The sequence below is a fragment of the Contarinia nasturtii genome, unplaced genomic scaffold (assembly GCF_009176525.2).
Source record: "Contarinia nasturtii isolate CC-2019 unplaced genomic scaffold, AAFC_CNas_1.1 Cnas_scaffold_187, whole genome shotgun sequence".
NCBI lineage: Eukaryota > Metazoa > Arthropoda > Insecta > Diptera > Cecidomyiidae > Contarinia > Contarinia nasturtii.
Window position 1 is genome coordinate 3,237,434 of NW_022197544.1, and position 27,088 is coordinate 3,264,521.

At 31.2% G+C, this 27,088-nt stretch overlaps 4 protein-coding genes across 14 annotated transcripts in view; 2 read left to right on the forward strand and 2 right to left on the reverse strand.

The window, feature by feature from the left end:
• The first annotated feature begins 485 nt into the window (after positions 1-485).
• LOC116352424 (2-acylglycerol O-acyltransferase 2-A-like) lies at positions 486-2,847 on the forward strand. Its single transcript, XM_031785006.1, has 6 exons — positions 486-1,008; positions 1,103-1,200; positions 1,272-1,403; positions 1,474-1,546; positions 1,632-1,920; positions 2,005-2,847. The coding sequence occupies exons 1-6, from the start codon at positions 898-900 to the stop codon at positions 2,349-2,351; spliced, it is 1,050 nt and encodes a 349-aa protein (XP_031640866.1). The 5' UTR covers positions 486-897; the 3' UTR covers positions 2,352-2,847.
• LOC116352425 lies at positions 1,963-3,801 on the reverse strand. The gene is made up of 4 exons (XM_031785007.1): positions 3,617-3,801; positions 2,858-2,915; positions 2,627-2,764; positions 1,963-2,554 (listed from the first exon to the last, which is right to left on the reverse strand). The coding sequence occupies exons 1-4, from the start codon at positions 3,700-3,702 to the stop codon at positions 2,471-2,473; spliced, it is 366 nt and encodes a 121-aa protein (XP_031640867.1). The 5' UTR covers positions 3,703-3,801; the 3' UTR covers positions 1,963-2,470.
• A 204-nt stretch (positions 3,802-4,005) lies between these two features.
• Positions 4,006-7,571, reverse strand: LOC116352423 (kynurenine 3-monooxygenase-like). The gene is made up of 10 exons (XM_031785005.1): positions 7,216-7,571; positions 6,664-6,733; positions 6,361-6,551; positions 6,095-6,143; positions 5,904-5,991; positions 5,142-5,310; positions 4,821-5,072; positions 4,501-4,731; positions 4,276-4,437; positions 4,006-4,201 (listed from the first exon to the last, which is right to left on the reverse strand). The coding sequence occupies exons 1-10, from the start codon at positions 7,297-7,299 to the stop codon at positions 4,121-4,123; spliced, it is 1,377 nt and encodes a 458-aa protein (XP_031640865.1). The 5' UTR covers positions 7,300-7,571; the 3' UTR covers positions 4,006-4,120.
• A 1,213-nt stretch (positions 7,572-8,784) lies between these two features.
• LOC116336680 overlaps positions 8,785-27,088 on the forward strand; it is a 28,297-nt gene continuing 9,993 nt past the window's right edge. For 5 of the 11 annotated variants that reach the window (XM_031760693.1, XM_031760698.1, XM_031760699.1 and 2 more), the window contains exons 1-15: positions 8,904-9,429; positions 16,796-16,952; positions 17,511-17,677; positions 18,153-18,200; positions 19,417-19,599; positions 19,680-19,823; positions 20,201-20,515; positions 20,576-20,890; positions 21,453-21,598; positions 21,665-21,833; positions 21,896-22,252; positions 22,335-22,622; positions 22,989-23,206; positions 23,290-23,392; positions 23,459-23,641. In XM_031760693.1, the coding sequence (XP_031616553.1) occupies positions 9,234-9,429; positions 16,796-16,952; positions 17,511-17,677; positions 18,153-18,200; positions 19,417-19,599; positions 19,680-19,823; positions 20,201-20,515; positions 20,576-20,890; positions 21,453-21,598; positions 21,665-21,833; positions 21,896-22,252; positions 22,335-22,622; positions 22,989-23,206; positions 23,290-23,392; positions 23,459-23,641 (2,989 nt within the window). In that variant the 5' untranslated portion in view covers positions 8,904-9,233. Of the gene's footprint in view, positions 8,861-8,903; positions 9,430-16,795; positions 16,953-17,510; positions 17,678-18,152; positions 18,201-19,416; positions 19,600-19,679; positions 19,824-20,200; positions 20,516-20,575; positions 20,891-21,452; positions 21,599-21,664; positions 21,834-21,895; positions 22,253-22,334; positions 22,623-22,988; positions 23,207-23,289; positions 23,393-23,458; positions 23,642-27,088 lie in introns of those variants that run through there. The other 6 variants (XM_031760696.1, XM_031760700.1, XM_031760694.1 and 3 more) reach the window with 5 other exon arrangements.

A 27,088-nucleotide genomic window follows, 5' to 3' on the forward strand; every position in this document is an offset into this window, starting at 1 on the left:
CATCAAGAAAAGTATATACTATGACTTCGCTTTCAAGACCAATGAAAATGTTGCTGAGAAATCAAAGTGTGTTTGATATAGATAACCATTATCAAATAAAAATGTAAATAATTTGAAAGTTACATCATGCGACCGAATTGTATTTGTCTTGATGCAGAAAAATAGTCAAGATACTTGAATCAATCAAAAACTCAAATCGAATTGAAGCCTGGATTTGATTACAACTGATTCGCAAATTTATTATGATGAAAAATCCTCATCATCATTTTCATGAATACATTGCTCTAACGATAAAGTGTATTTGAATAATATCATATCATCATCGGGTATGTACTGAAATATATTCTGTAAAATAATCGTATTAAATGAGCAACGATATGAATAAGGAAGGCAGTGTTTGTTTATTGTTGTTGTTTTAATATTGTTGTGACATAAACAAAAATCATTAACGATGAAAAAAAAAAACACTTGACATATCTTTTCTTCGTCGGTTTTTGAGTGCAATCTCTCAATTTCAGCGTTTAGAATTTGGAAAATTTCAAACTTTCAAATAGAGATTTCAAAATACTGTAAATAGTTAGACAATTGAAGTGTATTTTATCAAATTCCACCGAATGATACTCAGAGAAACAATCTGTTTGAAGTACAATAACCTAAATTTAACAAGCCACCAAATCAAACAAAATTCGCTTTCGATTGAGCTGAGACACACATTGTTGTTGCTGTCAATTCAAACGTGTCATTGATTGTCCACCATTTGCAACGTGCACCTAATGTTCAGTCTTGTTTCTGGCATTTTATTAAATAGATGTTTGAATTTAATAGTTTCAAACTAAATTAGTTTATTCGCTGCATCTAACTTACGTAAATTTTTTTGATCATAACATTGGCAGTACGATGAATAACGAATGGCCACGAAATATGCTACAATTGCTATCAGTTGCGGCTTTTATAACATTCATACTTTTTGGCGGCATTGCATTTACAACTGCGATTATTTTACTGCTTGTAAGACATTCATTCCCATTTGTGTTCAATTTATGTTTATAAAAAAAAAAATAAAAAACCAAATCATTTAACGAACATTTATATTGCATTCCAGATTTATGGAAATATTTACTGGCAAATTTTGTGTATTTCATATTTGATATTTTTTTATATTGATTTCGAAACGCCAAGTAAGGGCGGCCGAGGCGTGGGGTAAGCCTTAAGTTTTTGAGTACAATTTTTGTGAATTGATGTAAATAGTCGTTGATTTAATCAATTATTAGATGTGAGTGGGTACGAAACTGGCGTGTCTGGAAACATGTTGTCGATTATTTTCCAGTTGACTTGGTTAAAACGGCTGATTTTCCAGCCGATCGTAATTATTTAATCGCAGCAACACCACATGGAATTCTTTGGTAAGAAAAATTATATTCCAAATTTCAAACCAATTCATAGTTCAATGAATTTTTTGCTTCGATTTAACAGTTTTGGTGCACTTATCAATGGCATGACAAATTACTCCAAGTGGCGTCGATTATTTCCACAAATTCGATCGAAAGTATTAACACATTTTCTTTATTTTCCCATTATTTCCATTACTTCCATTGATTAATTTCCATTATGTCCAATGTGATTTGCCCTAGGTATTAACACTTAGTATAAATATGTTATTTCCAATATTTCGTGAGGCGATATTGAGTTGGGGTTTGTCAGACTCATCCGCTGAGAATATAAATACATTATTGTCACAGTCGAATGATCCAATCGATCCATCAAATAGAGATGGTTTTACGTCAAATGCTGCAATTGTCATGTTTGGTGGAGCACGTGAAGCATTTTTAAGTGCACCGAATACGTATAAAGTATTTTTGAATTCTCGCAAAGGATTCATTCGAATGGCAATACAAAATGGAGCCAGTCTAGTACCTGCAGGTTTGAATGAAATTTTTATTTTAAAAAACCAAATAACACATGTTTATTATATTTAAATCGGGATATTTTATTTATTTCTTTAAGTGGCCTTCGGTGAGACAAACGTTTATGATACAACGCAAAGTAAAACTGATTCGTTTGTTCGCAAAATTCAAGAGATAATCAAAAAATATACAACATTAGCGCCAGTCGCATTCAACGGCCGTGGTATTTTTCAGCAGAGTTTTGGCTTAATCCCCCGGCGACGTCCAATTACATTAGTTGTTGGTGCGCCGATTCATATAAACCGAAATCCAGAATCAAAAGACGTTAGTGAAACCGAAATCAATGATATGCATGCAACATTCCGAAAAAAACTAATCGAATTGTTTGAAACTCACAAATCCAAGTACATTGAAAACCACGAAAAAATTCATTTAGAAATAGCATGATTACAGTTCCAAAAATGGAATTTATAAAATAGAATTTCTCAATTAGTAATTACTTCAGCGAATTGTTTTTCAAAAAAAAAATGTCGGCTCAAAATATGTTACTTTAATTAAAACACGATCTATCTATTGCGAGACCTCCCCAAACGTTGGATGAAGCAACCTTTAAATGAGTTCAAACGTACATCAATTTCACCTTCTTCAAGCTAAAAGACAAAATAATTTTTATATACAAAAAACATTTGTTAAACTATAGTTTAAATTTAAATTATAACCACCTCATCGAACTCATAAATCTCATTGTAACACGAAGGCGATACACATTCTCGAATACAACGAACACGAGCTATTCCGGCCAATATTTCACACCTTTTGCTTTGATCACAAGCCGATTCAAACTCCCGATATGAAAGTTCCTATATGTATAAATACATAAATATTATTTTTGTATAAAATGAAATCAATGTCAAATAATGAATAAAAAACATAATTATAATAAACACACGTACATTTTTACTCGTCTCTTTGTAGTCATATTCAGGAAAATGGAACACAATATCGGCTTTACTATAATATTAATTATTTAGATATGTATTAGTACATTTATAGTTATTTGCATCAGAAGCACAGTCAATATATCTGATGAACAGAACTGATCTAACAAATTGAAAAGGTAAGACAATTTTTGCATTTTAAGAGTTTTTTTGGAGATCAATTTGTTAGTGAATCAAAACATGTCATAGTTTGTGAAACATCCTGAACATGTATTCAACAATCGGCAATGGAATTAGAATCAACAAAACAATATGATTCAATCGGAAGCAATGAACAGTTCAACCATGAAAAATGGCCGATGGATGAAAAGAATATACACAGAAAAACGAGATTTAAATGGAAAATAATTCAAAGAATAGTATCATCAAAAGTATATATTCAAGATATGTATGGATGCATCGGCAACATTTTGATGTTAATGGATGGCAGTAATTTGCATTTAATCTCTATTAACAACAACAATCCGCACGGTAATTAAATAAACACCTGTGGTTTTGAGAAGTTGTTAAGAATACAGCTGAAATATTTCATTGATCTACAGTGTGGCCAGAAGGTTTGTTTTTGTACCATTGAACTCATATTTTGTGAAAACTTAATGAAATAGTTTGAATCAAAAATTTGGTCATTAGTGACAACGGCACAATTTGATTTCCACAATCGATTGTTAATTTTCTTCATCTTTCATTTTTAATGCTATAATAAATATCACTTACACTGTAATAGTATATCCAACAATAACGATAATTAATGAAATTATCGGAAAACGTCGAGTTTTCTTGATATCTCGGAATTCAAACATTTCTAACTTGGAATTCAAGAGCTTCTATTTGTCAAACTGCACCACACGTTGACAGAATCGTATACATTTCTTCTGCGCATGACAATTTCATCAAGACATTTAATTTCAAAAAAGACGTTTATTACATTGTACTTTTATTTTGTGTAAATTTGCAACACATCATTCCATTATTATTAGAATATTTCACACTTGTGAGAAAGAAGCAATTCTATAAAACATTCCATAAACACTTTTATATTTTTAGAAAATAATACCAAAAAATGATGTAATATTGTAAATTGTGAACTACTGAAACTTCTATTTCTAGTTATCTGCAGAATACTGAAGCAGTCGGGAAATATTCTGGTATTCTCTCTCCGTCTGGAGAAATGATACATTTTAGTATCACAATTATGGGAAAATATTCACGATTCATCCTTCAACGTTTTGAGTAGATGTATACAAATCCCAAAATCCCAGCAAATGATATTGAACCAAATACCATTATTCGTGATAAAATCTGTCCACACATTCAATATAATGACAAAAATACGTTATGTAAATTATTTAAAAATTGCCAAAAATCAATACAACCTTATCTTGCCATTTTCGATTATCGATGCATTGTTTATACGGCATGTGGCTGAATGAAATCGAATTATATAGAGGAATCCAGTAATTTGCAAAAATTCGATACAAAAAATCGTCCAATATTTTACGAAGACGGTAAGATTTACTCCGTACTAAATCTCGCATCTATTTCGATATTGAACCAACTTATTTTATTTTTGCATTTATTCTAAATATATTGTAACTAACCTCAACGTAATTGTACATGGCCAAATCACAAATTGCTTCTGCATTTGGCCATCGACAATCGCTAAATTCTTTTAATGCCAAATGAAAGTGATTTTGGTGTTGATCAAGAATCTGGCTAAGAATGGTACAATCTTCGAATCCGGCATTCATCCCTTGACCATAAAATGGTACCATTGCGTGGGCAGCATCACCCAGCAATAAAAAATTTGGATCAACATAAGTTGGACGACACTAAAGAAAAGTACACTTTTTAAAGTTTGAGTTTTCTCGTTTGCTCTGAAGTAGTTAGAATATTGAAAAAAAAAATCGCTGGTTTTTACCTTAATCGATACTAAATGTTGTGGTGTTGCTTTGAAAAAATCGTCAATCAAACGCTTTTCACCAATAAAGTCAATAGAGTCGGGGAAATTTTCGGTGAAAAATGTTAATAGATCATCAATTGTGACGATTGAGGCAAAATTTGAAAACGGCATGAACAAAGTAACAGTCCACGATTTGTCTTGATTTGGTAATGCAATCATCATAAATTTTCCACGTGGCCAAATGTGCAAATAGTTCACCTCCATTTGAAACTGAAAAAGAAATATTAGAAAACGCAATAATACAACTAAAAATAAAATTGATTATAAGAAATGACGAACCTCTCCGTTGACAGGCGGTATGCACAATTCAATATAGCCATGATCGATGTATGTTTGACTGAAGTCGAATCCGGGTACTTGTAGCATAGCACGACGCACCGCGCTGAATGCTCCGTCACAGCCCACAATCAAGTCTCCCGCTACATTTTCGATTCCATCATTTTTTTCACTATGAAATTTACATGAAACGTTTTCAGATTTGAGATCAAATCATTTGAATTTCAAAAATTAACAAATAATTTATCAGAGTTGAAATATAGATTTGACATAGGATATCCCTTCAATAAATCAAATCATAACAATCTTCTAAATTAAATAATAAACATTGGAAACAACTGAGAAAACATGATTATTTGAATAGGAATGCGTTAGTTGATTAAAAACACTTTTCTTTTTCTTATAAATATTTATCATCTTTTTACAGAACAATTGTTTCGACGCTCAATGCGTCATGAGTTAAAATTCTACAGCTGATGATGACGCATTGAGCGTCGAAACAATTGTTCTGTAAAAAGATAATAAATATTTATAAGACAAAAAAGTGTTTTTAATCAACTAACGTATTCCTATTCGTTTATGTCTTATAGTCCTCAAAAACTAAAATTATTTTATGATTATTTGAACCTGAAAAATTGATATGATTTCATTTTTTTTTAAATATCAAACAAATTATCTTAATCAATAGATAATTTTTGAGAATGGTGTCAAATGACTTAAATTGACTTCAGATAAAATTATTGCATCAACTCAAATGTTACTCACTCATGAAATGTAACCTGACGCTGTCTCAATTTTGCACTTGTCATTTTTCTATTGAAATTCAAATGAATATTCGAATACTTCTCAGCTTCTGTAATGTATATTTTGATGTATCAAACAAAATATGTTAGGATCAATACTATTTATTTAAATTATTTCTTCTTTAGTTCAGTAAAATGTCAATCTTCACTCACCATTTAGTAAAACTTCATTCAGATGCTTACGACCAACTGAATAAATGCACTGAAGATATCACAGTAATAATAAAAATATAAAAGAGTTATATTTGAAGAACATTAGATTTCAATTAAGCCCTAGGGGGAGACACGGGCTCTAATATTGCTATAGCAATTATAATTTTTCCAACATTTTTAGTAAGTTGCATATACGTGTACATTCGACAGGACCTAATAAGTGATGTGTGTGTCCACCCCTAGAATTAAGCAAAAAATGAGTTTACCTGATTCGTATTTGAGTCGTAAGGAACGGCTTGCGTTCGGCCAGCAAGATCATGTAACATTCGTCCACGCATTGGAATTCCATGCTTTAGTAATTTGTCCTCTAATCCCACTTCAGCAAGTGCCCTTCGACCACGTGCAGAAAGCGCCAAATTAATACTCCGCCCTTTAACAAGCTCAATTTTACGGATATCTATTTTAAATTTATTACAATATTGAAAACTTTCAAATTGAAAAATTATAAAATATTTAAAAGGTGTATTTTGTGAAATGTTTGTAACTTTTTCACAAAAATTCAATCATACCTTCTCGGTACTCATACAAATGAACATCGTGTCCTTTTTTCGCAAAATTTATTGCCGCTAGTGAACCAACCTGTTGTGAATTATATGAAAACGTTTTTTTTTTTTAATAAATAATAGTATTGAAGTAACTATTTTGCAAAGAACCACTCAGCGATAAAATATTTATATTGTTCAAGTTGCTCGAATATTTTGACTTTGTTACTGTTGAAGACTTATTTTCACATAATGCATTATGAAGATCTATTTTAATAAATTTGTTCAGGTCACGAATATTCTCACCGGAGGTTGTGAGTTGCGAGAATAATTGATTTTTTCACAGCATACAAGTAGACTTTAAAATCAATAACATTTTACTCTAACACTTGTCTATAACAATAATAATATTATTTACAATGGAATATAGTCGTGAATGTAGTATGTGTACGAATAATATATCACAAAATACGGAACAATTTTCAAAAAATTTACTCTTCTAACTATTTTTTGTGGTTCGATCACTCGTTTTACACATTTTCTATTTGATAACAAAAATTATTTAAAAAAATGTTTTACCAAGCCACCTCCGACAATAATAATCTTGAAATGTTGGTCGGATTGACCGTTGGTAGTAACCATTTCGTCGAATTCCTGTGACATTTGAAAAATAATGTTTTATAAAGAGCTCCAGTCAAATGAAAAAATTCACGAAAATGAACCAGTTATATGAAGAAAGATTCAAGTAATGTGCTCTTTTTATATTTTGAGCTGTTTTGATAGATAGTAGATACGATCACGCGAATTACGTTTTAATTAGTCTTAATAAGTGTATTATCTGAAATTTTTTGAATTTTTTCCTGGATGGAAATTTAAATACAATCGTTCTCAGTTACGATGCGTCAAATTCATCACGATATTTGGCTGATAAAAAACAACTGATTATATTCATATTTATACATAATAAGGTTGTGGCGCTCCATTTGAACTGAAATGCACACATAAAACATCAGTAAAAGAATTGGTTAAATGAGCTGATAAATTGAGAGTTTATCAACAGTTGTCAAAATAACTACTGGTATATTCATACAATTGCTGATCAACACAGTTAAATAATTTTACTACTAACGTTTTTTGTGTGTATATATCCAATGTCTCAAGTTGAGTGAATCTAGAGGTGCCATACATATGAAACCTATTCATTTGAAATGAAACTACATAAAGAAACCGTAAAAATGCTTGTGTACATTGGGTTTAAAATAATATATTACGCACTGTAAAGTAGTTAACTGTGGCACACGAACATAATCTATGGTAAATACATGGTATCATGATATTTAATAATTAATTGAGTCGAAGAGAGCAAATATTTTCAACTTAGATTTACAAAATTACTGATAATTTAAAAACATATTTCTTACTACAACTAAATCCGAAAATCTGATGACAGACAAGGGCATAATTGAATGGGTCAGAATAAAAATCGGACTTGCACGCAGAGTCTATAAAAGTAAAACACATAGTTTTGTTTACATAGAATTGTTGTTGTATTACAACAAATAAACTATGTAAAACAAAACTGTGTGTTCCACTTTTATAGACTCTGCGCACAAGACGGATTTCTATTCTGACCCATTCAACTGTGTTATCGCTACAAATGATATTTTTTCTTAAATCTATACAACAGATCAGATGCCACAACAAAAATTATTTTTCATTAACACAGGAGGCTATAGTAGAAAAAAAATAACGAAACCTACAGAAGCGGAAATTTGCGAACGAATAAACGAACGTGTTGAAAATCTACTGATAGATGTCAATGCAAATAGTTTTAGAAACTTGAATAAAAGCACAAATCTGTTAAACTTTTTCATTCATTGGCACATTTGTGTATATATACATACGTATGTATATATAAAAACATGAAGACACCACCCCCACTGATATGATTTGAAAGCGTTAAGTTTGTTTATGATTCCAAAATTACATCCCGATCATGTTGTTTCGACCACATCAGTCAAAATTGTCGGAATTCGGAGCGAAAGTAATAGCCACATATTGACCTGACTTGGGCCAAAATATCTTGTGTGTGAAAAAAAGAGTACAACCGAATACAAGATTTGAAAATCACATAGCTCAGAAAGATCGAGTTCGGTCGTGTTTTTTTTCTCTCTCGATTAGTTACGAGCGGGCCATCAAAGCGTACGGTTCGGATAAATATAGTGTGAGAAAGAGTCGAATCCCGCGACGACTTAAAGTTTTAATCATCATTTTTTTTCTTCCTTTTTTTCATTTCCACTTTTTTTGTTTTTCATATTTTCTCATATAATTCATTATTATTTGTTTGTCTTTCGTCTTTTATTCTCGAAATTCATCGGTTAAAAAAATACGAACAAATCGTTGCTCACTGTAACTGCGACGGCAAAAGCTATATGTCCTTTTTCTAAGTGAGCTCGATTCATACGGATTTACAAGCGGAAGAAGATCATATTTTATTTGTAAAATTCTCGTTAAAACTCAAGTTGAATTTATTTTCGGTGTGTTGAACGACTGCTGTTTTATTTTAGCTGTTCATTTGTCGTACAGAAATATTCGATATGAACATTAGTTCGTGGTTAAAAATTGTTACGGCTCTTGTGTGCGTGTTCTTGGCATTTGTCTCACTTCCAGTAGAATGTGCAAAGCAAGCTCCTGGACCAGCAGCAGCGACACATGAGCCTGTCATCGAAGAAGTGACTCAAAAACAACTTGAGAGAATCTTGCAGGAAAAGGATTATGTAGCCGTTTACTGGTGTAAGTGAAAACAACAAAATCGAAAAAAAAACTTATAGACACTAAATACAATCTGCCTTTGGCATTGAGAATAAAAAGAAAACTTATCTAAATGCACTGCCAAACTTAGTTAATCTACAATTCGATGAAGTCACTTGAAATTAAAAAAAAACTCACTAATCGAAACGAATATAAATAAATTAATACTCCAATGTGTTCATCAGATACAGACCGCCGAATTGTAATCTAAATCAATTTCTGTGCTTGAACAGATTTTCCATCGTTTCCAGGTTGACTTCAGCTGGAATTTAAAAGCATGATGAACCAATATTTTCAACTACCTAATAATGCTCATAGTATAGATGGTTGATAAAATCCGTAAAAACTAGCTATTTTTTATTATTAACAGAAAAAAAAGTGTGACAAAACGTTTGGAAAATATATTTTGTGCAAAAACCATAGCGATTTTTTTCGCATTTGGTTTTATTCTTATGCTCGACAACTATTTGAGTTAAAACAGGAGAATGGGTGAAAATCTATTTTCATCGCTTGTTGTTCAAACAGAGATAGAGTAAATGAATAATATAAATTTCGAAGCAAAGGAAGAAACCAAATATTTTAAGCAAAAGACTATACGCCAAACGAAATATGTGGTATGTTCGAAGAAAGAGTAAGACTTTTAGACGGGCTATATTCTTTTCTCTCACTCTCATGCTCTCACTCTTTCACGGCATTCGGTATTGATTTCAACGGTGTGTATACGAATTTGTTTGTGTGCAAAGTTACAATATCGCTTGATTATTATATAATTTCGAGTATACAGAAAGCAACGATATAACATAAAAATGAAACTAACTAAGTAGACGAAAAACGAAACTAAAAAAAGAAGCATCCGATTTGAAGGAATCGTAGTCGAAGAGAAAGAAAAGGCGAACAAATCAAAAGAGAAAGAGAACAAAAGTAGGATCGTACGAAAAAGTAATAGACAACTGATTTTAAATTGTGCGTTTTAGATATTCATGCTTTATTGTGGCAAAGAAAATATGGAAATTTGAACGTCGACAAATGAAATGAAGTGTTTCAAGTACTTTCATGGTTTTTGAAGAGAAATGAAAGAAAATTACGATAACAAAGTTAATCATATCTTAAAATTTCCAAATAATATTCTCTTGCTTGAAAAACGTTTAAATCGGTTATTTCATATCATAGCTTGACTGTGACGTTGGAATATTTCAAAAAAAAAAAAAAAAATGATTTCATGATCGTTTATTTTAAGCACGGACGCCATGTGTGCAAACTCGGTCAACGGTTACATAGCCAATTCTGATGGGACCACGAAAAAGTTCACCTAAATCCAAGGTCAAATCATATTGAGACACATTTTATGTGGAAATATTTGTATAACCGATATTGCAGAAACAAAGCATTTTTTATACACTCAATAGCTTGGGATTATATCATCTGTGTTGATAAAAAGGAAAAAAATGTACAGTTTTATTTTGAATATTCAAATACGTAAGTTGAGTTACAAATAGCATCAACAACAAAAACAAAGAAAGAGTCTGAGATGCAACGAAAATAAAATGTCATCAACATTCAAAACGTAAGCACACTCAGTGATACACATACACACAGATAAAGTTCTCAATTCATTTCCAAATCTACTTGTTGATTATAATGTATACGTGTCTTCTTCTCACTCTTTTCTTCGACCGAAAATAACACAATTCTTACGTACATTAAAGTCAGAAAAAGTATTCGAAAAACAATCAAACTAAAACAATAAAAATGTGAAAAGTTTGGATAACATGCTGTCGATTGAGACTTTCTATGTCATAATAAACTCCGTCGCTGTTCCCAAGTGATTTTCTGAATCATAATACTGCTATGTTCTCTACTTCGTTCGGTTTTGTTTATCTTTGACTCTTTTCATTTATTTTTAGAATTTTTTGTCGAGAAAAAAAAAACGTTAAAGAACTGTTACATTTTTTTTTATTTGGGTGTATGGGTATGAAACGTTGGTGCGCCATAAAATGATTCATTCCAATGAATTTTCACAGCCTTTATTTTCAGAAAGTCTAGTTTATGATCACGAACGTAAAGATCTATTGAATATAGTAAATGATCCTTTCAATATTTCTTTCCTTTAAACAATGGAAATAAAGTAAGAATTGAGTGATTTTGTAATGCCACATTCTCTTTGTGCTGGATAATCGAGTTCCTTCTTATGACTACAAAAAATATTTAATTTTTGGAAGAATTTAAGGATTTTTTTTAGGGATTTTTGTCTGAAATTACAAAAATGGGTTTATAAAAATGCAACTCGATATTTGTTGCATTTTCGCAAATCGACTGTCAGAGACACATATTTTATCGATGAAAATCAACTTGACTTTGAACTTGCGTTTTTGATTAGTTACAAAACGAATTCTGCAATCACCAGTTACTTGATAAATTGTTTAATGCGCGATTCGTTTGAACTGCATATGAACTGCTGAAAATTTTTAAATAATCTCTTCAAAATTGTACAAATTTTGATTTGTTCTTATTATCTTTGTACTGCATAAAGTTCTATAAGCAAAAAAATAATATCGTTAAACATAGTGGGTGTAATTTACCCAACCCGGTAGGTAGGAAGAAAAATATCGGAAATTTATCAGGTTTTTATCCAACGCCTGAATAAATACCCAAATTGGGTATTTATAAAAAATGAAATGTGAACATTTTTAATAAATTTCAAATTGGCAGTAACTTTCCATATTGCAGTAAAAATATGGCAATTTCACAAACCTCTCGTTTGAGATTGACATTGAATTTAAAATATATATATAGGGCTATTTGACCCATAAGAAGTTCAGGGTAGTTAATCCAGACTTAGAATGCTCAAAAAATTGCCACATATTTATTTGACCAAACTTAGCATAGATTCGCAGACAGGGATTTGAGGAGCCAGATCCTCTCTGAGGTTCGGAAAATTCTTTCGATTTGCTAGGATTAGGACTACTAGATAAATGTTGTTTTGCAAGTCTGAAAATCAATGGAACTTATTGCTATAAATTGCCGTAAATACTCAATAAATATCCAATTTACCCCAAAACTGCCGGGTTTTTATATATTTTTTCCCGATTTTATTTTTCGAGAAAATTAGACATTACTAGTTATACATTATCGCGATATTTTCGTATTGATTTTGCGTCTTTTAAAGAACTTGTTGTTGCTTTAATTGTAAAGCCAAGTATAATTGACATTTATGTAAATTAGTGCATTTAGTGATACACGTTCTAGCGCTGCATCCATATTAACGAGTTTTGTGTCAATTATTAATTTCAGAACCCTTTATGTGCACAATAGATATGCCCAAAGAATGTTTATTGCGAAAAACGCTGAAAAATATAAAACTCACAAATATGAATAGAAATTGTCAAAGATTTTTTTTTTTTTTTTTTTTCAAAAAATATAAGCTTTGATTTTCCTCGTAATATCGAATATCGATAATGAAAAATTATTGTAGAAAAAGAGTAACAGGCTAATTAATTGACGAGAGCTAACTATCAAAAAGTTGCTGACAGTATAGTATAGTAGTTAGCTGTAGTCCTATAAGACATACATTTCAACCAACTTGTGGATAGCTAGCTACTAACGGTAGCAGCTGGGCAAATGATCTATAAACAGGTTTGAACACAAACGAAATGTAGGTAACGTTAAGTAACCAGACGAAAGACGTTAAGTTTCGTCATCGATTACGTTGCACGCTCGACACAAATATACACACATTGCTTTGCTCACTCACTCATTAACTCCCTCATTTTACCATATATTCGGATCACCTTGAAACTACCAAACCATTAAACCAGAATAAAAATAATTTTATTTCGATTTCAAAGGGCATTGGTATGTTTCGTCTGTGACACGTTTTCTATTTCATTTGATGAAAAAAAAAAAACAAGACATTTTACGGGATTTGGGTTTAACGGTTTCACAAATTTCCCAAGAATGAAAAAGGGTAATAGTTTCCAATTCATTGTAGTACTGTAAACATTCGAAAGTGGTAACTTGAGTAGCTGAAAACAAAGTACAAATATTTCTCAAATTTTATCAAATTACACAAAAATGTTCACTGTCTCGACGCAATATATTTCTGTCAAATCGTTTGGCTGAAGTGACCGACCGCTTCAGCCACCGTTCAAACTCATTCGAAATTCACGGTAGACCAATGTGAGACTTAACTTGCGTTGTACAAACAAAGAACCGCAGATAGCATGCACTATTGCAATAAACAGATAGACATATAATCTCATTCACATCTTTTTTATTTATACATTATACAAAAGTTGTACCGAACAAAGTAAGCAAATGTCAAACACATTTCTTGCATATTTTTTATAACGAATTAGTCAATTATTCAATCAAACACATTCTGATCATATTGATCTATAAAATATATAATTTAATCATTTAACACTCCGCTCGGTCGGCGCCAATGATAAAATAGAGGTTGTTCATAATGAATGAAACTAAAGTAGTTTACTATTTTTCAGAAGTATTTGATCCTTTTCGTCGTTGGTAACAGAAAACGATGAGGATAAGTTAATATTAACTTAAATATTGTTTACATTCACATAACAGGGTCACAATATTTTCAATTTCTTCTTATTATAAGAAGAAAATGAATAAATAACGGCCAAAGATGCAACTGAATGGGATATAGTGAAATCGTTTCCAGCAAAAAAAAATCAGAGAACGGCATCCTCTAACCAGTTGGTAAGCAATTTTTGCGAACTGGTGATCTTTTTTTCCTCGTCAATATTTGATACGCGGATGGATGTTTAAGCTAGATAGAATCGACTTTTGGAAAATTCTTTTTAATCAAACAGTTTGTTTTTTGCATTTATGCACAAGAACGACAATTGATGCAATACCATATAAAATGCTCAAGAACACACTATGAACATGCAATAAAATATCTGTTCACAAATAGAAATGTTCTATGAATGAACTAAACTTTTATTTTTGACACAGACTTGTAAAACAGACACAATTTCTGTAGCTTCTGTGCTCTTTACAAAACATATGTTTTGATTTTTTATTATGTATATTGAAATTAAGATCTTTGTATGATTTGGATAAACATACTTCCTCGGTGGATTTTTCATTTCCTATTTCAATATCCTGTTAAATAAAAACAAAATCGACGATAATGCCTACGCTGAAATGCCTAAAGTTATTAAATCATATTTAATAAGACAAAGCTGCTTCCGACTCAATGAAAATTGGAAAACTCATGTACAATAATTGTGTTGATGATCAAATAAAAAGTGATGATGAAATTTTATACAATCGTCTTTAAGGCCGTAGCCCACATGGTTACTTTTTGGAGTGGGATATAATTTTTAAGTTTCATTAATTTAGAAACAAAGTAGAAAATGCGCGAAATTTTTTAAAATGAAGTGTGTTTAGTTACAGTGAGCGAAATATGAGAAACTAACAATAATGAAAAAAAAAAGCAAGAAAATAACAAAAAAACATACATGTCTTTTGATTTCTCCTTGTGATCCAAAAATAACCATCGAATGACATATTCGATTCTGTACATCAGAAAGTCTTTGTGTATATGCTTGTTCAGAGTGAATGAATACTCAGCCAGTCGATCATTTCAACAAAAAATCTTTTAACGATAGTGTCTATAGACTATAGTTTGCGAAAAGTGAAATACGAGCGCACGAATAAATAACAATCATTTTAAAAGAATATGCGATAAAAAACTTTCGAAAAAACAAAAACAAAAAAATGGCCATGCAAATCATATATTTACTAGGGTTTTTACTTTTTCGACCATAGTTTGTATGTAATGCAATGTTTGTAATAACCTCACACATTTCAAATGCCCAGAATCTGTTTTTTAAGCCTTTTAACTTTCTTTCAAAAAAGTGGGAAAAATTACCCTTTGAGAGTTCAACCAGTTTGTTTTTCCTGTTTTGTTGTTTTGGAATGAGACTTTTATGAACGAGTGGTTGGATTTTGTTTTGTCGTCTCAGTGAATACATTGAAAAATATAAATAAAGGATGTTTACTCGGGTGATTACACAGCAAGACGTCGAATAGGAAAATAAATATGTGTTTCGGCAAATGTAGGCGTTCACGTTGAGAACATATTAGCATTGAATTAGTAAAAATATATTTTCAAAGAGACAAGACTACATTCACAGATATAAGTGGGAAAATCCAATCATCGTATGGTAACGCACAACCAGTATATCGATTGATCAATTTCGTATCAATGCAACATTTCTGAGTAGAGAGAACTATAACTCCAATAAATACCACAAAATCGAGGTGTAAATCTATCGCATGGATTAGTTCAAGCGGGATAGTTCCATCTGATGCTATTCTCTGTTTAAGATAAAGAAATTGTAAAGGACTTGGGCAACATCTCAAAGCAACAAGTTTTTCAACAGAAATTTAGAAAAATATTTCTCTAGAGCAACATGTTTACTATAGGAAAAATAAACAATGACTAATGCATGTTTATACTAGAGTGTTCTTTACATATGTGACAGAATCCCACACGTTTCGAGCGTCCTTACTTGAAATCTTCAAGATATAATGTCTCTATCTTGATATCACTTTACATTGAGTTTAGTTCCCAGTGCCATCTGTGGACTAATTTACAATATCGTTGAACTTATAGTAAAATTTGTTCACAGTGAAGTTTAATCGCGTATTCATAAAAATTCAGTAGCAATATGGACTTAGTGCCAATTGTCATTGTCTATTATGTTTATTTTTGGATTCGCTACAAAAAAACAAATGAAAAATGGGCGATTTCTCTCCTTTTTTCACCGACGATATTAATAAAGCTTTAGCAATAAAATCAACACATGATGTGGCTAAGCAGTTTGACGAATTAAGGGTTTATTACGACTCAAACTTGGTTAAACGCGCTGTGCTAACCATTCTTACCCATATTTTTATGAAAAATATTCATGAACTCACATCAAAGGCCACTGCAGCTATGAGTTTCGTTGAACGACTATGCTACAATGTAGTTGATATTGATATTTGGTCAATGGTTAAAAGAGTTAACCATCAGCAACAACCAATGAATAAATCATAGGCAATCCTTTTCAATCTGGCGCAAAGACGTTTTTTCATGTTGATTAAGAAAAAATAACTTAATTGCAAGTGTTAATAATCTTTTTCGGTATCCGTCAGCTCTATTTGTCGAGCAAGTATTGTATTATTTTGTCAAATTATTGAGCACGAATTTGAATATTATTTTTTCGATGGCTCTTCCCCTTGTGCACAACTCAATTTAAAAAAAAAAAACTTACATAACTTTAAAACAACATATTAATTAATTAATCAAAAATCCATTTTAATAATTTAGATGCAAGAAGCTGTTTAACTTGTGATAAAGTACTTGCCGAACTTGAAAAAATTGACGATGACACCGATTCGTTTGGTGTTGATTTTGTGAAAATAAACGACAAACGACTGGCCAAAGAGTATGGCATCAAAAAGTTCCCAGCACTTACATACTTCAGGTATTTATTTAATTAGTAGTCAATTAGTCTCGATCATTTCTATAAATTAGAGTTAAGTAGTGATGGAAAATTTTCGTTTAATATAAAATGACGCATGATTTTTTGTGTATAATTCAGTAATGTGTGGGAGTGGAGGTAGCGAGGGGTTATTATTATTCATTTATTCTGTATATTTTCTGATTTCGAAACACAATTTTTAATTTTTTAATTTACCGTTTATTAAATATCAAATTTAACGATATTATGTCCAAAAATTTATATAGATGCCGATTCTGAAAATTCTTCTCTTACTAAATTTAAATTTCTATATGCTATGTTGGAAGGCATAGTCCGACGTGTTTTCACATTTCTTTGGTTCACCTTCCATCGAATACGAATTCGACACAATTTTTCCTATTAATACATTGTAAATAGAAATATCGAGGCGTATAACTGCCATCCATAATGCGTCTCTCAAATGAATCTGAGCATTATTTTTGGGGGATGACTGCTGTTTTTCATTTTTGATTCGTTCATTCGTTGAATATTTTTTGTAATTTCTTTGATTGATTTTTTCAGAGAGAAGGAGCCAATTATCTATGATGGTGATCTCATGGATGAAGAGGGCGTTCTTGACTTTTTGACATCACTAGAAGCCATGGATCTTCCCGACCGTATTGAAGAAGTCAATGCAAAAATCTTGGCCAAGATCATCGAAGAAACTGACTACGTTGCTGTGCTATTTTGTAAGTTTTGTTTTCAATTACAATCCTATCTCTTCTTATTAAGGCTATTAAAAGAGCCAATCGCAACAGTGAGTAAGCGAATATGATTTCCGATATGATAATTAGTTTAGGATTTTTTTTTTGTTTGGTTTGTTTAATTAGAATTTTGTAGTTAGTTTTTTTCTTCTTCAAAATATTGGCACCAGACTATTAGTCAAAAGCTTGAAGATAATAAAAAATTATTGTCATTTCTTTCTTTATTTACTATATCACGATCTGCACATACACACACATTTATCAAATGATACAAACTTCGCGTAATGGGATACTTGAGAATTAAAAAAAAAAAACATAAAATAAGCACACACGCGTACAAATTTCAGAAAATCAATACTGTGCACATAATCCATCATCGACAGTGATATTCAATTTTGAATCAATGTGTTTTTTAGATTTTTAATTTAATGAAAATGAAATTGAAATAAACCGTACTTAGGTCCTGACCATAGCACTTGTGAAACACGAGGAAAAGCGATCACTGAAAGTAAGTTTGATAATTCTTTAATTACACAAAAATAGCAAAAAACGAAACATGCATCATTGTTTCACCATCTACTTTGCCGCTTATCCAAGTAAAATGGTAATCTAATTTTCAAAACCAAACTAAGCTGAAAAACCAAACCAATTTGCTACCCTTGAGCATCAATAAATCAATTGGTTAAACAAAAATAAATGGCATGATAAAAAATATTTTATCTCTCTCCTCCTATATGAATACAGTACGAGTTTTTCTAAGATAATTTATAAACATTAAAATTCTTATTTTAAATAAAATTTATTTTACTAAAACCGAATGAAGTAAATTCATCAATCCGTCGTTTGAAAAAAATTGAACGTGCTGAATTAATGTCTATTGATAGAATGAGTATGTTCTATTGTATAATCACCTATTTGTTTCTTTATCAGTTTTTTTTTCATCATTTAATAATCTGGACCCAAATAAAACAAAAAAAAAGCGCAAACATAAATGAACGCGCTAGATAGACAATATACTATACATAATACACCTTTTTAACACCTCTAAAATTGAAATAAGTTGAATCTCAGTGGGCATAATTGAAAATTGCAGAATGTAAAAAATCTCCAGGGGTTGGTTGGGTTGAGTTCCGAATCTTAATTTTATCCCACGTAAAACTCCGATTGAAGAACTATAGTTATTTACTGATTGGCTTTTGAATTTCAAAATAGATACTCAATTTCTTATTTTGCTTAAACTTAATAATTTGGAATAATTTCCTGCTAGAATTTTTTTTTTGAGTGCAATCTACTTATTCACCGAATTTTTATTAAATTAAAAAAAAAATCCAGAACAATACTCATTAGAGAGTACACTGGCTCTATGTATCCAATTGAATTTTTAGTTTAGTACAAGCACGTACGTTTTGCAGTGTTTTTGTTGTTGTTTTTCTTTCTTATCCTTACAAAAACTAGTTTGAAAATGTCAAAAATATCAAAGTGAATATTTTCTGCGACTCCAAATGGTACAATTTCCTACTTAAAACATTTAACCAACCCTTTTATTTAATGATTTCAAGCAAATAAATATATACACATGTAAAAACCATATTTTCTTTAACATAGAAGTCATTTGGATTTCGTTATTATTTCTGCACAAATGTTAATTGAATCTTATATCTCGTTTAAAAAACACACACACACTCACTCAAACTGGGCGCAACCAACCATTCCTCTTCATGTAGATAAACCAGAATGTAAACGATGCACAAAAGCTTTACAAGAGCTTGAAAATATCGATGATGAAGCTGATCAATTGGACATTGGTTTTGTTAAAATCCATGATGAATCACTGGCAAATGAATATAATCTTGGAGCATTGCCAGCATTGGTATACTATCGTCATCAAATACCGATATTGTATGAAGGTTGGGAAATGTTGATTGATTATTAAATCAAATCGATTGACACTCGGTATAATACATGATTTTCAATTTGTATATAACAGGAGAACTTTCGAAAGAAGAGGATGTTTTAGAATGGTTGATTGAGAACAAATCGACTGGAGACGATGAAGAAGTTATAGAAGATGTAACAGCCAAAACACTAAGCACATTAATTGGAAATGTGGATAACTTGGTTGTTTTGTTTTGTAAGTGTATGAATGTGAAAAAACCGGTGTGTCTCAAAATGAGATAATAGATTAGATATAGAATTCAATGTAACTAAACTAAAAAAGTAAATGAGAAAAACTTAACCTAGAGCTACAAAGCTTGAAGATTCTTCTGTCCCACAGATGTCAACGTACACAAACGGACGGAAATGAAAGTTTCATAATGTCCATCCGTGTCTGTTGACACCTCTAATCTGTCTTACGTCAAAATCACCGTTTAACAACACACCGCTTTGAACAATAAAAGCCACAAAAGTTGTAACGAAATTGAACGGAGGAGCTCTGACTCAATTTTGAGACACACTGCATATCAACGCATATACGGGCTTGAAGACATTTATCTTTTATAATTCTAGATGATCATGGAATTGATGATTCTATGACTGTGCTTGAAGAGCTTGAGAAAATTGATGACGATTGTGATAAGCATGGCATTCAATTTGTTAAAATTGATGATGATCGAACATCACGTGGTTATGGTATTGATAGTGTACCGGCTATCGTATTTTTTGAAAAACAAGTACCAAACATTTACAACGGTGACTTATTAAATGAAGAAGAAATATTGCAATGGCTTGTATCGCAATTAGAAAAGGACGAAATCGAAGATGTTACCGAAGAAATGCTCGATAGAATGGTTAAAGAAGGAAGGACATTAGCTGTACTTTTTTGTACGTACACCTTTTTATTGATACCATTTGGAATACCCACTAAATGCTTGCTTTTTCCAGATGATAATAATGATGATAAATCACAAAAAGTACTCGAGGAGCTGGAGAATATTGACGATGAATGCGATGCGCTTGGCGTTACTTTTGTTAAAATCGATAACATTGACGAAGCTAAAGAATATGGAATCGATGGTTTGCCATCGTTGTTGTACTTTGAAAAGGGCATTCCAACTGTTTACGAGGGGCGTCTTGAAGATGAGGAATCAGTGTTGAAATGGTTGGAACAACAAACTACATCGGATGAAATCGAAGACATTACCGACGAAATGTTGGATATTATTCTTGAAAAAATGCCCTACGTTGCCGTTTTATTTTGTAAGCTCATTTGTAAATTCAGTCTGTATTCTCTTTCATTGTTTCCATATCAGTGTTTATTCTGTCTTGTATTGTTCTTGTTGAACAAAATCCCAAATTCGGTTTGCATTTGGCACTAAATTGAGATAAATCAACACATCAAAAGTAAATTCAATTGATTATCCCATTTTTCGATCTTCACACCCCACTTTATTTGCATCTTTCTCTAGATTTTCTCCCCCCCCCCTCCAAATATTCCTTGTCGATATATTGTGTGTGCGTGTGCAAACTACTTTTTACCATATGTTCAATATCCAATGTTAGAAACCAATTAGTTTTAAGCACATTCAGGGAAATATTTTTGTTTTCAGGAATTATGTGTTTCTTTTAGTGTTAAGTGTTGTATTTATTCTATTTTTTATATTCTTTTTTTACTCTTGCAGCAAAGCACAAAAACAACAAAAATCTTTAAAATGATTTGAGTTGAAATTTGGATTGACAAATAAAATAATCATCAATTCGTGTAAATATTCTAATATATTTTGGTTCTACCGTTTTTTTTTCTCTCCTTTTGGCCACATAGATGACAAGGATCAGAAAAAATCACAAAAAGTTCTCGCTGAATTAGAAAACATTGATGATGAATGTGATCAAAACGATATCGCTTTTGTAAAGATCGACGATGACAAGGAAGCCGAAGAATGGGGCATTGACGAAATTCCAACAATCGTAAAAAATACTGAATATCAAGTGAATGAACGTTTTTAAATGACAAGAAATCATAATGTTTTTCAGGTATTTTATGAACGTGGCATTCCACACATCTATGAAGGTGATTTGATGAAGGAAGACGATCTACTTGGGTGGCTCATTCATCAAAAGCGTCATTCAGAAATCCCAGAAATCACCGATGAAATGAAAGACAAACTCGTTGAAAGCACCAAGCATTTGGCCGTTATCTTTTGTAAGAAATCACATTTATTTATTTATTAATGCGAATTTTAAAAATTAAGTTGCATTTTTCAGACGATAAAGACGATAAACAAGATATCCGTGTGCTTAACGAATTAGAAAATATTGATGATGAACTAGAAAAGGAAGGCATTGTTATTGTTCGTATTGACAATGCTGATGAAGCAAAAGAGTACGGCTTGGACCATTTGCCTGCTTTGATTTATTTTGAAGATAAAATTCCAGCTCTGTACGAAGGTGATTTGATGAATGAAGATGAAGTTTTGGAATGGCTAATTTTGCAAAAAGAAACTGCAACCATTGAAGAAGTTACTGACGAAATTTTAAAGGATTTAATTGATGATCATGAATACGTTGTTGCTTATTTTACTGGACCATGTGAGGAAGGCGACAAATGCGATAACATTTTGGGTAAATATTTTTTTAAACATGTTCAATAAATATCTTTAAAATTGAGTTATGAGTTAATTTATTCAATTGTCTCGATTCGAAGATGATTTGGAGAATATTGATGATGAACTTGACGAAGCGGGAATCATTTTTGTAACAACCGAAGACACCGTTATGGCAAAGAAATTGAATATCAAACTTTTCCCACAATTGGTCTTCTTCCGTAATCGTGACCCTTTATTCTTCAAGGGCGACCTTGAAGATGAGGATGAAGTGTTGTCGTGGCTCACTGATGAAAATACCCTTGAAATTCCTGGAAAAATCGAAGAAGTAAACAGCAAAATGTTGGAAAAAATCTTGGGCGAAAGTGATCATGTTGTGGTCTTTTTTTGTAAGTTTTTAAGCATAAAATGATGCAATAGTTATCAAATAGGAAACGATATGAACAGTTTATTTGTATAAAAAAGTGCCAAAGATCTATTCAGAGTACAAACAATTATATGTCAATTGGCGAAATTCAAACAACGCATCGCTTGATATTGAAATTTCACGAAGAAAAAAAATGTGTCTGACTGCCATATCTCGTCCATACCTTGTTTTTCATTGAATTGTGATTTATAATATAGTAAAAGAAATATTGGTAATCGATGCATGATATGAGTGCCGTCAATTGATATAGAATTTTGCGCATTTTAAGTCGTATTTCAATAATTAAACTATCACCAATCAATTTCAAATACCAATTTTGTTCAAATAGACAGAGAAGGAGACAAAAAATCTCAAAAGATTTTGAATGAATTGGAGAACATTGACGATGAGTGTGAAGAGAAAAGCATCGATTTTGTCAAAACTTCGGACGAAGGAATAGACAAAGAATACGATTTGGCTGAACTACCAGCTCTCGCATTCTATCGCAACAAATTCCGTACTATATATAAAGGTGACTTGATGAAGGAAGACGAAATCTTGGAATGGGTACTAGATTTTTTTTACTATTGCATTACTCATTGATTAATTTTAATTTCCATTATTTCCATTTTTCTTCTTATCATCTCTAGGTACTTGATTTGTATGAGTCAAATCCAGATGTTATTGAATCGGTCGACCGAAAAACCTTGCAAGTTCTAATTAACGACGTTGAACATTTAGCGGTATTTTTCTGTATGTATTCCATGAAATGAATAAATAAAGTATATAAAAATAAACATTTTAATGGTTTATGTGTAGATGATGAAAAATGTGCATCATGCCCAGGCATTTTGGAAGAACTTGAAACCATTGACGATGATACCGACGAACACGGAATTCAATTTGTCAAATCTAGCGATGTTAAACTCGCTCATGAAATTGGAATTTTCTCATTTCCTGCTTTAGTGTATTATGAAACCGGTGTTCCAATTATGTATGATGGTAAGTTTTTAAGTTAATATCTACATGTTGTGTATAGACACAGTACAAAGAAAATCTTCCGATACTATACGAAAAACAGCATGCAATAGAATTTCTATAGCAAAAATCGTATGAACCTGCGAACCATACTATTTTTCGCATAGCATCGTGATATTGATCTACTTCCGTCTACGTCATCGTGATATTGATCTCTATTCCATATTTGCAGGTAATCTTAAAAACGAAAAACGCGTTCTGCAGTGGCTAATTGATCAGAAAAGTAAGGACGTTCCATATTGCGTTTTGACACACTAATCTGTTAACGTTAAAATCTGTCGTTCTGACAAAGGAAAACTATCATAATAATTCGAAATAATTCATTTCTAAAATGTTTCTAATCACATTTAATAATTGATTATTCATATTGTTTTCATTGTTTTAAAAGCAAACACTGCTTCATCATTGGAATTCGATTTAAAAATTGATGTGATATTTGTATAAATAATTTCCAATGATACAACAATGTTTGTTTGAACGTAATTTATGCATGTATAATTAAATTTACATTTTTCTTGCTAAACAAAACAAGAAGAAAAAAAAGAATATTAATCGGAAAAGCAAAGCGTTTACAAATTTCACATTTAATCTCATGCTATGAAATAAACTCAAAGCAGGTGCTACGGATGCTGACGCTGATTCTGATAAAGTTGAAGATTGTGGTACTGATGCAAGAGCCAATCGAAATGTATTAAAACATATTCGTTCAGCAAAAAAAAATGTAAAAAACGGCATGAATCCACGAACGATAGGTAATAAATTCGGGTCTAACCCAACCTATCCAACTGCTAATAATGACGATCATTTTAGTAGCCATAGCAATGTCATCGATGACATAGTCGAAACGCAAACAGCACCACCATCGTCATCGACACAATCGAACATACATTTCTTGTGGATCTTACTAAAAGATCTACTAACAAGTCTTGTAAGCAATAATGGTGACAAAACCAATCACAATACCGAAAACAAATTCGAACTGAACACAAGTAATAGCGAATATGACTACCTTGATGATAGCAATTATCTTACCATCATCGATGGTGATCTTAAAGATGACGAATATTTTCAAACGCATAAATTACTTAAGCAAAAGCTTCTAGGTAATTTCCAATTGATTACAAAACAATTCAATCAAACAAATAAATCAATGCCCTCCCAAAACAAAAAAATAATACTAAGCCACACAGCCTCACACCAAAACCAAATAAAAACGCATTTGTTGTATTTATATCCTCACACTGAACTGAAAATCACATGAACGGAGTAATTGAAGATCGATAAACACAATAGACTTTGAAGTTTCGACCAAAAATTTGTCGCAAAGATAATTGAAAGAGGCACAATACATGTACAAACATCACACTGACGTAGTCAATATACACAGAAATGAACGATTATATGAAATCTGTGTTTGAATTATAAGATTCACCAATTATTCTTACCGCTTTTATTTACAACGAGACTCTGTGATTTCTGTGTATGCATTGTAAATCGGGAAATGTGCTATTGTTGTCAAATTTCGACTACTCATTATTCGTATTTTTGGTTCAGTTAAACACCATCAAACGTATCATAAAATATTTTGATTCCATATTCCGTCGCACTGATGCAACTTTTTTTGTTCGTAATGAAATCCACAATTATCATGTTTCTTAATCGAAAAAAAAAAGAATTTCTTTTACTTTCTTTGTGCGTACATCGGCCATCATAGATAGCCGCATAAATCAATTGCACATTTGTTACGCTCTATATCCTATGAGAATGAATATTTTGACAAAGCTGAATTTCATGAAAGGTATTTCAATAACGCCACTAATCCAAAAATATAGCTTTTATTACCACAGAAAATATACAGAAATTACATAATAAAGCTGACAAAATGTTTGACACAACATTTCGTTCAACATATACGAAGCTAGTTTATTAGTAAGAAATTAAAGATACACAACTATTCTTATGAGAAATATACATGGTCTTATCGAATTCTGCTCAAATATTTGTCGCATTTATTGGAGCCAGAGGAACAAAAACGTTATTCAAATTCCGCTTTTCAAAGAGGACTATGTTTTTCTTTAAACATACCAATGCATCATACCTATTTCGCATAATAGATCGCAAACATTTAAACATCCATATACATCGGTCCGTAGATTATTTTGAAAACCAAACAATTAACAAATGAAAAATGTTCATTTTATTAAAGTAAATCACAAAAGGCTTATAACATATCCCATGTCAAAATATCTTGACTGACCGACCGACTGGCTGACTTTTATTTGTGTTAGATTTTTTGAATTATGTTTTTAAATTGCGTTAATCTTCTTCTGTTAAAATAAAACTTTGAAAAACGTTCACAAAATTTCAGACAATGAGCATAAAAAATATTTGGTAATTAATTCAAATTTCGTAAAATCTACCGAATTTCGTAGATATTTAAAAGCAGAATATTCATACGATTAGAAAACAATTTAAATAATTGTGCAGATTTCGTTGGAGTCGTTAATGTCTACAGTTTTAAATCCAATATTTATAATTAAATGTAAAGTCAAATCATACAACAAGAAAACAAACTCTACTCAAATTTCAAATTTTGTATATTATTTGAGCTTATTTCTGGTATTTGATCGTTGTCAATAACTCTTTATTATATAACTACTACAATGGAATCTTTAATGATTTACCCCAGCAAACGACCAATAAACACACAATACAAGATTAAGTCTAAACAGTTTTAATTTAATTTAATTTGTGTGTTTGAATTGTGAATAATGAAATATAAAACACACATAAAAATGTAATAGAGAGAGAGAGAGAGAGAGAGAGACAGACAGAACTTAAAAATTGGAAAGAGAATTAACATCTACATAGGATTAACAATTGGGGCTTTTTTCGACACACTATGCCACTGCTGTATCAATTGATTTTGTCCAATTTTCAAGTGATCTATCTCTGAAAAATGCATTACGTATCTGTTGTTAGCATCAAAAACATTTTGTCAGTAATATTATTTTACTTTTAAATTGAACAGAAAATTATTTTTTTTTGTTTTATTCCGTTTTGTTTTTAAGGCTTTTGACACCGCTTCTCTTTTAAATAATTTCATGATTCTACTAAATGGTCACCAATTTTGGTAGTGAACAACATTTTTATTCACCGATGTTGATACAATATTAATAATTGCAAATAAATAGTTGTATTGAAAATAATACTCAACTTATAAGTAAATGTATTGTTTTGAGAAGAAGTAAAAAAACCGTTAAAAAAGACTGTATTGATACAATCATAATATGCCAAAAAAAATTAAATTGAATTTTTCTTTTGTTTTTGCGTTTGCAAATGTTACTGTTTCTAAGAGAACGAACACTACAAAATCGTTAACCTTTTTTTCATTCGTTATTTTATATCTCT

Bases quoted from the DNA above. Each gene is read 5' to 3' on its own strand.
- LOC116352425 (XM_031785007.1), bottom strand. From the start codon at position 3,702: ATGTTTGAATTCCGAGATATCAAGAAAACTCGACGTTTTCCGATAATT. The intron at 2,765-2,857 runs GTACGTGTGTTT...TTATACATATAG, and splicing joins ACAAAGAGACGAGTAAAAAT to GAACTTTCATATCGGGAGTT. The intron at 2,555-2,626 runs GTGGTTATAATT...TTTGTCTTTTAG, and splicing joins AGATTTATGAGTTCGATGAG to CTTGAAGAAGGTGAAATTGA.
- LOC116352424 (XM_031785006.1), top strand. From the start codon at position 898: ATGAATAACGAATGGCCACGAAATATGCTACAATTGCTATCAGTTGCG. The intron at 1,201-1,271 runs GTAAGCCTTAAG...ATCAATTATTAG, and splicing joins AAGGGCGGCCGAGGCGTGGG to ATGTGAGTGGGTACGAAACT. The intron at 1,547-1,631 runs GTATTAACACAT...GATTTGCCCTAG, and splicing joins TTCCACAAATTCGATCGAAA to GTATTAACACTTAGTATAAA.
- LOC116352423 (XM_031785005.1), bottom strand. From the start codon at position 7,299: ATGTCACAGGAATTCGACGAAATGGTTACTACCAACGGTCAATCCGAC. The intron at 6,552-6,663 runs GTATGATTGAAT...AATTTAAAATAG, and splicing joins TTTGTATGAGTACCGAGAAG to ATATCCGTAAAATTGAGCTT. The intron at 4,732-4,820 runs GTAAAAACCAGC...ACTTTTCTTTAG, and splicing joins AACATTTAGTATCGATTAAG to TGTCGTCCAACTTATGTTGA.